The sequence below is a fragment of the Plasmopara halstedii genome, assembly GCF_900000015.1.
Source record: "Plasmopara halstedii genome assembly, contig: Scaffold_3060, whole genome shotgun sequence".
In the NCBI taxonomy this organism is placed as follows: domain Eukaryota; phylum Oomycota; class Peronosporomycetes; order Peronosporales; family Peronosporaceae; genus Plasmopara; species Plasmopara halstedii.
In genome coordinates this window covers 1,918,442-1,928,855 of record NW_020189964.1, presented here as the reverse complement: position 1 = coordinate 1,928,855, position 10,414 = coordinate 1,918,442, and the positions used below count along the sequence as shown (strand labels likewise).

General features: G+C 44.5%; 3 protein-coding genes across 3 annotated transcripts; 2 read left to right on the top strand and 1 right to left on the bottom strand.

Annotated features, from left to right (window-relative positions):
* Nucleotides 1–2,175: 2,175 nt before the first annotated feature.
* On the top strand, nucleotides 2,176–3,816 carry PHALS_06891 (conserved hypothetical protein; the record flags this gene model as incomplete). Its single annotated transcript, XM_024720260.1, has 1 exon — nucleotides 2,176–3,816. One exon carries the CDS (start codon nucleotides 2,176–2,178, stop codon nucleotides 3,814–3,816), a length of 1,641 nt encoding a protein of 546 aa, XP_024585476.1.
* Nucleotides 3,817–4,336: 520 nt separating this feature from the next.
* Nucleotides 4,337–7,894, bottom strand: PHALS_06890 (exportin-6-like protein; the record flags this gene model as incomplete). The annotated part of the gene is made up of 3 exons (XM_024720259.1): nucleotides 4,337–4,948; nucleotides 5,014–5,155; nucleotides 5,229–7,894. 3 exons carry the CDS (start codon nucleotides 7,892–7,894, stop codon nucleotides 4,337–4,339), a joined length of 3,420 nt encoding a protein of 1,139 aa, XP_024585475.1.
* Nucleotides 7,895–7,973: 79 nt separating this feature from the next.
* Nucleotides 7,974–8,823, top strand: PHALS_06889 (uncharacterized protein; the record flags this gene model as incomplete). The annotated part of the gene is made up of 4 exons (XM_024720258.1): nucleotides 7,974–8,126; nucleotides 8,187–8,240; nucleotides 8,302–8,711; nucleotides 8,781–8,823. The coding sequence occupies 4 exons, from the start codon at nucleotides 7,974–7,976 to the stop codon at nucleotides 8,821–8,823; spliced, it is 660 nt and encodes a 219-aa protein (XP_024585474.1).
* Between the last annotated feature and the right edge of the window lie 1,591 nt (nucleotides 8,824–10,414).

Here is a 10,414-nt window from a genome sequence, read left to right as displayed (position 1 = left end):
CTTGCGCCAACGACTTCGCCTTCCTCCGCCAACGTTTCCTCGCCTGTGCTACGTGACACTCGTCCCATTGCCGCTCCTCCCTTTCGAGCTTTACTTGATGCATAGAGCAGAGCAAATGCTATCAATTTTGGGCGATTACACGATCTGCAGGGTACCCACAAAGAGCCGAAAGCACTTCTTTTTTCAGGCAAATATAAGGTTTATGACTCGACAAAGCTTCACAAGGAAAGAAGCTAGCTACTTCGAGTATTTATCGACTCCCAGTCAATTCATGAATCTTTTTTACCAGCCTCGCCAAACCTAGGATGAGATTGTATCTTGTATCAAGGCACGGGACTAGACAATGTTCCACGCTGTCAAAAATCTCCAAAAGAGGTCGAGCATAGAATGCGATATTTCTTTCAGTATACGCACGGGTGTTATATCCGTATTTGGCATCTTTGATGCCTCTGCCTGAAGTCAACTTTTGCCTAGTCGTGTGTTGTTTGTAATTGCATAACACCCCCAAATACAGTATGACTTTCCAAGACCATAAAAGGCTTGAGATGTCATTGCAATAACCAACAACCTCGTGATAGAGTCCCGCCTCACTAAGAGAGTCGTTTTTTTGGCTGATCCCAATGACCACGAAAGTCACGCGGTACAATAAAGCACAGTTTTATGCCGGTACGCACAGAGCCGACTACTGGGGTTTTCTTGCTCAAGATGTGTTGCTCGCCCTTACTTTGAAGATCAAAGTTACGTAGGAGTAAGAGGATACGCAAGGCAAAAATAATTCATTTTACCGCAGATGTTACATTTGCGAAATCGCGAAGCTTCACAGTAGCCTGGATATTCTTCCTAGCATGGTTGAGGTTCATCGTCTATGGCGCGCTGGTTAATTTTATTTTTACAGTACCATATCCTAACGGAAGTTCTATATACATCGCCCACCTTATCCGAAAGAGGTAGAATAGACGCAAAAAGAGTTACACCCGTTCGTTCAACCTCCATCCCTGTTACCGCTGCAGAAGAGAGTCAGATGTCATTGCGGAGACTATTGCCTTTAACTCTTGGGCATAGTCCGCCAGTTCTCACCCTCCCTAACGGAAAGCAAGAAGTTTGAGTCCATCCGATATGCCATTTTTGCGGTGCGAGCATTTGCGATATCTACCGCCGCAAACCGTATACGTTGTAATTATCTTTTAGTGAGATATTGCATCCTTCTTTACTTGCACGACCTCCCAGCTTGCAGATCGCAAGCGACGCGCTGGGGAGCGCCCCCGGCTCTTTTACCGCCACTCCTGATCCTATCTGAAAACAAGATAGATAAATGTTTGTCAAGTTAGTTAGTTCGTTTCAAGAATACGATTTCGAATAGATATGTTATATCTTGCATTAAATGCAGGTCTTTTACAAATCTTTCGTGTGACTGACTACAAGTATTACCAAGTGCAACAGGGTTGCCGTGTACTATGCACAGAAGAAGCTTGGCTCTCAAATAAACGTATAGAATGGATTTCTGTGCGTTTGTCAAGAGTGGAGCCGATAGCTCAACGCTTTGCTATATCAAAAGAACAAATACAAAGGCGGTACCTCTTGCTTGTTTTTGTGATATCATGTCGTATGGTTGTTCAATTACTGTACTATAATTAAATAGTTGTATAAACACAAGGTCAAAGTACGTGCCCCGTTACATCCCACCAAGGTTCAACGTGACACTGATCATGAAAAAGGCTACAAACATGCTACCCGACAAGGGTGTCCACAACCTATCATAAGTATAAAAAAGATGTCACAACTAACACAGTCAAGTCTTTTGAATTTTACTACCAATTTCGATCATTCTGTGGACATGGCTACTCGTACTCTTTGCATTGAGCTTATTACCTTTTCTCGAAGTTCAAGTTGTAAACACATGCCATCAAATTCCTTCAAAAAAAAGGATCTTGAACATAGGAACAACGGAATAGAATTTTGATAGGAAGATCTCATCTAATGGACATGGATAGATCTGGACAGTATCATCATAGAAAAAGAAATTCAACATCAAGTTGGTTAATACTGGACTGTCTTTTGAGGGGTAGGGCTGTCTCCTGGCTTTTAGAATACTTTTCAATTAGTCTGACATCAAAATTCGCTAACGAACGTAAAGAAGACGGTTTGCGACTTTATCCAAGTGCTCGACACATAAATATGGACGGCATGCAGCAGCAGCGCGTTCTGGCTGACGGTTGGGGTCAGCAAAGTTCTGGCAGCGTCTTTTGCGCTGACTCGAGTCTGCGTTACATCTATGAGAGTCACGCTCTTGCGTCACAGCAGAGCAGCTATAACACCAGCAACAAAGCGTCATCTCACGTCTACAATAGTAAGAATCATCATTCTAACGACATGATAATTGCTGGAAAGCGTCCTCGAGATTATTCGACTGACGACCAACGAAGTTATGAAGGTATCGATCTTTTCGAGGCAGAAATTGCTCGGGCTTGCAATAGTATTCGGAAACAAGGAGCTGATTTGCCTCATTCGTATGGCGAGTGCTCTGTCTGTTTGAGCACCAACGCATACGCACAAATCTCTTCGTGTGGTCACATTTTTCATCCAAATTGCTTCTTGAGATGGTTTCGATTAAATCGATCCTGTCCACTTTGTCGTGGTGCAGTGGACAAAGTTCAGCTTGCGCAGACGATTACAGTCCAAGACGATTTGGAGGCAATGATAGCTGAACTTGACGATGAGCCACTTCATTTAGTCTCGCAGCAACTTCCACGTCTAGAGTCTGAATTGGATGATCCGTTGCTCACGAACTCAGACCAATTAATGTCGTTTTTCGAGTCGGATTTGAATGCAGACATGAACCTCGTAGCATTTGACGAATTGAGTTCAAATGATATTCCGACAGAATTTGAACTGGCTTGCAAGCAGCAAACGGACGGAGATGAAGCAATGGAAGTAGAGCTTGATGATAGGGTAGATACTAGAGACAATCAAGAGGTTGAGAGATATGTGGTGCAGCAGTATCCACCGGCGTCGACTGTGCCGAATTATTGGAATGTATTGAACCAGGGAATCGCGCCATCTATCATGCCACCAGCTCCTGCTGTCCCACCTTTTGTGCCGAACCACCAGAAAATGGTTCACATTGCACCAAAGCCAGAGATCAGAACGGTGCACCAGCAAACCCGATCAACGACTTTTAACACGACAGAAAAACCATTTCAAAGTTCAGTAGCTCGATTCTCGCAGCAAACACCAATTCACCAGCATGTGACTCGTTCAGTATCATGCAGGTGCACTGGAGGCTGCCGGAACGGTCGCTGTGCGTGTGTCAAAGAGGGCGGTATGTGTGGTACCTCGTGCCGCTGCACATCTTGCAAGAATCCCTTTTTGATGGTCAAAGCAACTGGCGCAGATATGACTGCTCTGTTTGAAGACCATTGCTTCATGCACAATGTGTCGAAGACTCGAGATATGGTACAACGATTACAGGAAACAGTGTCTGTACCATGTTGTGAGACTATGATGAAGGTCGTCGACTGTGTGCACGGCTTTAAATGCAAGCCATGCAATCGCGACTATAAGTTTTCATGGTGTTTGAGTAAACTATTAGACAGTGAACGTACTCCGCGCAATCATTGTGCAATTTGTAGACGATGCTGTGATCACCGCGACGTTCACTGCAATGACTGCGGTCGATGCTATTTTGCTGGCGTAACTGCTAGCCTTCCATGCCCATGCAGAGAAGCGTCAAGTCATAAGAAACGTCGTGAGATTGCGCTGGTAGATAAGACGGAGGAAGCGGAGGATGAAGCTGACGGTGATTGCTGTATCATGTAGTTTCCACAAATATGTGTTCCGGCTACTTCGTTATTAAGAAATAAAAATTCTAGCAGCAAGAATGTTCAAAACAAATTTACATGTTAACAAAGAAGTATTTCTTGATCAGCGTGTTGAAACTGTGCAAACTAAACGAGATTCCTTTGCCAGATCGAACTTAAACCCTTGAGAAAAGTTGCAGCGCCTATCACTCATTTCAATATGACGTCAGGTACGCAATTAGCAAGATGCTTTGATAGCATAGCTTCTATACAAACCGGCTCTGTTCCAGTCTGCTTATGCGGGATACGTCAAACACTATTGCAATTTCACCTTTCGACAGCTAGAGTGACCAAACCAACGAGCAATAAAAGGCAACATAGCCGAGGTATTGCACAATTTGCAAATTACGTCTTCGGACGATTTGTCTCGATAATGACTCGACGGATCAATTAATGCGAAGGTTGGGCTCAAATACAAATCCGTTCGATACCAGGGCTCGTTTGACAAATTTCTATCCATGCCACGATAGCCGACATCGTTAATTTTGTGCCTTGATCACTTTAAGATCATTCAAAAATGCGATCGCTTCCTGCGAAAACGTAGGAAGGTCTACCTGGCCACTCCATTGCAGACATTTTCCGTTCAGTTTCGAAGCCGCTTCAAGCTGTGGCTGTGTCAAAATCTCTTTGATGTAGCCATTTAAGAACGATTGATAAAACGAAGTAAAGTCTACTGCCGCGATGCGATGAAGCAATTGAATAACTTCATCGCGGAGTAAATTCATCTCGCCACGTGTCAAAATGTTCATTAATGTAGAGAGAAAGCCCATTCGCAGCTCACTTTGGAAGCCTGTAAACGCAAATAGCCCATGCGTTTTGTCGACTCGGTCTAACAAACTTAAAACCTGTTTGCAGAGCCGAGGTGCCAAGTCCGAGTCTTCGCGGCTCAATATACTCGCAAGACTTTGAAAAATAGACAGGAAGTAGACGTGTGTTTGCTGTGATGCATAAGCACGCTCGCGTGTCCCATCAGAGGTAAACTGACCCGAGTGTATAATAAAGAAGCGAAAGTGCTTCTCCAACAATTGCTCGATCATAGCCACATAAAACCTTAAGATGATCGAGTTGCTTTCAGGGTGGGAGAAAATCACCTGTTAGATTACACGTATACAAAGTCAGTAAAAGGGTCAAAAGACTCTGCAAAAACTTTAACTACCTCCTTCAGCGGACCGAAACACAGATCCAGAATATTCTGCAAGAAAGTATCAAAGACCGAGGTCGGTTCTTCGACGACAATTTTCAAAAGCTGCAGAAAGCCACAGAGTACCATTACTCCAGAGTTTCCCATGTTAAAGAGTCTTAATTGGACACAGAATCATTTTAACAGGTGAAAAGGGGGCAACCTATATAAACGAAAGGCGGATCACGTACTCTGTTGATAGCTGCGAATCGTTGAAAATATCCACAAATGTGCGCATGATTTCTGCTACGGTATCTTTCTGCATTTCCTTACGGATAGACTTCAGACATTGGGCGTATAGACGCACGATTTCGTTTATCACTTTAAAAGCCTCAGCCTTTGACTGAGAAGCACCGGTAGTCGCTTCTTTGCGAATAATGGTAAAGTACGTTGTCAGTAGTACAAGAAGCGACGGAAATGAGGTATGGATAACGGAGAAAAACGCATCTTTGGCGACCTTGGGTTTTGTCTCAACCGACCGAGCAAGACAACGCATTAGGTAGCAGTCACGCCTCAGTTGAGCAACAAGGGCATGCTCCAAGATGCGCTGCTCGTTATGATGCAATGTCGCAGCTTGATTGATGGATTCGAGAATAGGAACTAACAAAGAATGATAGGCATTTTCCCAGGGGCGAGGTCCATTCGGTGCATTGCTGCTGCCACGAAGTGATACCGCAGCATTTAAGATCGAGTTGGACATTGAAGTATATAGGTCACCTTGGATCGCAAGAGGCAAGTGCAAGCTGAATTGGTGTATATGGGCCTCAAGCTGCTTCATGGACGGAATCTGCACAATATCTTCGTATGGCAAAACAAATCCGATGTTCGCAAGCAGTTGCATTGAGTTTTGCATCACTGGTAATGGAGACGGCACGTCACTCATGTCAAGCGTTTTAAAAAGCACTTGAAGTACACTATCTGAAGCATTAAGGACGTCCTGTCTGGCGCCACTCTGGATGACGAATGGAATGCAACTAAGACATAGCCGAATGCTAGTGAGAACTTCGCACTGCAGCTCAACAAACGCACTACCTCGAATGTGCAGTCGGTGATGCACCATATATTCCGCTATCTTGATAAACAAATATAAGGCTTGCCAACCCGCCATTTGCTGATTTATATCGTTACTAGCGCTGTAACAACTGGCACACACAGACGCTAGTATCGCGCAATCAGCCGTCAAGTCGCGTATTACGAATTTTTGTTGTTCCCGCTGCTCTGATTGCTGAGGAAACATGGGCATCTCATGAGTGCGAAAGAGTATCTGATCAGCACAACGTTGGACGCGAGGTGACATGACCTCCAGCAGTGGAAGTGCACATGCCGGGAGTGCAGCTATACGTCGAATTAAGGCAATACAGTCGACAACAAACTGTTTTCTTTCCGAAAGCTCAACTAGGGACGCTGACGCTGTATCGCCCGTGATTCCACTGTTTGCAGCATCCGTTCTAATTTGTGCCAGGTCTTGCAGGGAGCCTTGCCCATACACATTACCCAAAATTTCGATCTCAAATGCATCTGTACTATCTACATCCTTAAAATCGCCATGAGCTCCTACGTCGTCGTCATCACCCAGCTCGTCTAGCTTTCGATTTGATTCATATCTCACACGTTCCACAAGATGTAACATGACACCATGAAGACTTTTATCATATGCTACTAATACTGCTTCGTTCTGCTCCATCTCCTCAATATACGAAACAATCACCTCCCAAGCTCTTAAACAATTTAAAAAAACCTTGACGTGAGGCTGCTTTGTCGTAAATACATATATCGACTGCAGAAAAGTCGGCAAAGTATTTCCATACTTGGGATTTCCCAGTCTTTTGACATGGTGCGTCAGGAATGACTCCACAAATTCACTTACCTTATCCAAATACTCCTCTGTCGCATGTTTAAGAACGTGATCGCCAGTCGTCTTTTGCAGCAATATACATAGACTAGCCATTACGTTTCCCACCAGATCCTCCACTTTTGCAGGCATAAATCTCTTGCTCATCAACTCGGTCAGACATTGAAGCGATACTACACTTGAAGCACACATATTGGTCCATCCTTTAGCGATAACGCGTTCTCCGTTCATTGCAAGCTCAAAAAGCAACGTAATCCATGTGTCGTTCATCTGCTCAGCAACTGGTGCCCATGTAGTAAAATTGTTGAACGTCGTCAGCGCAAGTTCCGCCACACCGTCTTGTTGTACCACTAGCTGTGCCTCGCCTGTCTGTATGAGATGGCTGCACCCTTTCAAAATGTTTTCCAGCAGCGCCAGCACTTTTGTAAGCTCTGCCACCAGCCGCGTCTTTGCTTGTTGTTTGACTATGGCCATCACTACAGCATCGTCGCGTCCGAATTCCTCTACGACAACACTCAGCAGCTTTAACCCACTTTCTCTCGTCTGTTTTGAAACAACCAACGCTTCTATCTCGCTCATAAACTCGGGCCACCTCGCGACTCCTTGCTCACAACTCCCCCATTGGACTCTGGCAATGTCTGCAACAACTTTCCGTAACTTTCGTCGTACAAATGCAACTTGTGTTGCGCCCAATGAGGCTGTAGCAGTCAATAGATAATTCCACACAAACTGACGGAAGCGCAGCTGCTCTGAGACTGAAAAATATTGCCATCTTCTGGCCACATACTCTTCTAACGTGGTGGCAGCAAACCAAAGCGAGTATTCGTTTTGAGAGGTGTTTAACAGGTGAAACAACACAGGCAAACAGACCGCGGGTGTCTCCTTGAATCGTGTTAGTTGCTCCTCTAGCTGCTGCTTGTTATTACAAGGCGTCGTGGGGTCCAGTAGACAGTGAAGCGCACCTTCTACCTCGGCGATCAATGCAGCGTCCGAGTGCGCACTCATACTAATCAAAATATCAACTTTCGGAATCACCAAGACAAGAGTGATGGTGGTGAGTTGAGTACACCACGTAATATCAGGAATGATTCCGCGCTCGTATTCAAGCGACGGCGCTAGAAAGTGGCTGTTTTTCGCACGAGAGGAGACCGATCTGCTGGTGTTTACTGCTGTCGTATCACTAGAGATAAATGTGATCGCACAACTTCGAGTAGATAAGGATGCGCTGAAAGAACATGTAAAAACTCCGAGAAATTCAGTTCAATTAGATTTTGAAATAGTGATGTTGCCGTTGTAGAGTGATGAGCTGGGCCTTGAGATGGAACCGGAAGCGTTTAAAAAGTTGCTGTTGGTAAGCTACTGTGACTTAATAAGGAAAATGTAAACATTTTACGGGAATAATGTGCTTTAAGAAAGCGTTGGAGCAGCGGTCTTGCGTAAGCGTTGAAACTGAACTTGACAATGGCATCTTGAAGGAGGTTTTTCTTTCTCTGACGTACAAGTTCAGCTCATCGATTTCTCGAAAAGGCCTCTTTCGACTGCAGATTGTAGCGAAGGAGATACCGCAAAGTCTGCTGGAGCTGTTGACGAGTATTCATGTCAACCCACCACAACCGATGCTGTCGGAGCAGCAAAAAATAGAACACGAGAGGGTGAAAGCTTTGGATATTTCCAAGAAGGAGGAAATTGACCCTGCATCTGTTACCCGAAACAGTCAGGATACCAAAGACATCTCGATCGCATCACAAAGCTCAAGAAATGAATCGACAACCAAAGTAAATCCAATGGTGCTCAAGCGACGCCACATTCCTACAGGAACCATGTACGTTACCTTCCTTCGCAAGAGTATATTCTCTTTAATTAAAAGGATGGTGCTTGTAATTTATCACAGGCGTCGAAGAGGCTCAAAGGGAGCTAAGTTAGCCAAAAAATAACAATGTAGCATTGCGAAAACGAGATAACAGCAGGTATTCTATCTTTTGCTCGATTGCTATAACTCTTACACTAACCAAAACGACTTCAAGCAAAGCAGTATCGTGCCATCGCAATTGTAAAGGTTCTAGACTATTTTTCTTTTAGCACCCACGGCCGTGTAAGTTTTAATCATGTGCGATCGCAGCCGTGTGCGACATTGATGTATACTCTGGCGTAAACAAAATCATACCCATGTTAGAGCACGGAGATGAGTCTCTCATCAGCTGAGAACATACATGCTTGCAATGCAAAGTTTTTCGTGACTTTGAATTGAGATTTGTGCAACTCATGTCTTTTGGAAACAGCGGACTAAGCTACAATCTTCATTCTCAATAACTAACTCCGATAATTCGCTTTACTGAGATGCAAATAGGTGAAAAACAGAGATGCGCCATCAATTAAGCAGACTCTCAAGCTAATGGATTTCGAAATTAGCATACAACGTACCAACAGTGACTAAAATAGCCAAAACAAAGCTTTACACTCAATCGATGAACGCGCTCCAGTGTATGGAAATGATGCGATCAATCTCGAGCACGAGTCGTGTAAGGGCAAAATTTTGACCTTCTATTTCTGCTGTAGACATTATGTTCGCGATCTTTTGAAACCACGGCTCGTCCCTTTCAAACTATGCTCAATGCACCAAGCAACATCGTTGCTGGACAATTTGAGCCGTTCGATTTCCTAAGCCGAAACTTTGTAGGCTTCATGCTCGCGCTAAAAGCGCCTCAGCTCCATGTCAGGGTAGATTTAATGACCCAATATAGATAGCTCCACCAGATGAGAGATGTGTGGCGCTCAATGTCCTGAACTTCCTGTCGGTCTATGACTCATGGCATTCCAGCCACACCATACCTAGAAAAAACCATATCCATATCATAGTTCGGGTCTAAGACGCGGATGTTTTTTACGGTTTGCCTTCATCTCAGACATGTGAAATCTCAAATCTTGAACATAGTCTGTCTGTCAATTCTTGCCGCTATCGACGGACGAATAATACTCAATAAAAAGAAACGTCTGGTTTGGGGAACAACCGTGACACCTGTCGCTTTAGCACTTTCATGCTTCCAATGCATTTTTTACCGAGGTACTGCATGTTAGTGCTCATTATCGCGAGCATTTTTTAGGCCTGAAACCGCATCTTTGACATGCTGTTGCTCCAACTGAAGCATAGCCAAAAATACATGACCATCTCAGCTACTCTCACTAAACAAGTCGTTTTACTTTTCCCTGTCCTCGGAGGGCTGAACGTCTATCATAGGCGAACTCACGATGAAAGCCGGTAGTTATCCCATCTCGAGAACGCCTCTAGGCGAATTATCACCACTTCAAGCTGTTGTGCCGCCAGTTATCTTGTAGTATCGACTCGAGCTTGAGTAGCGCGTATGTTTGCCCCGACGAAAGTGCTACCATATGATTAATGTGCATACTGCAAATATGGAGTTTAAATTCAAAAATGCTGCTTCTACAATCTGACAGAGATTTAGTTTGTACGCTCCGCACCGGGAGCGATCCTGTGGTGCAGTGGTTCGCCACTCATTTCAGGACCGG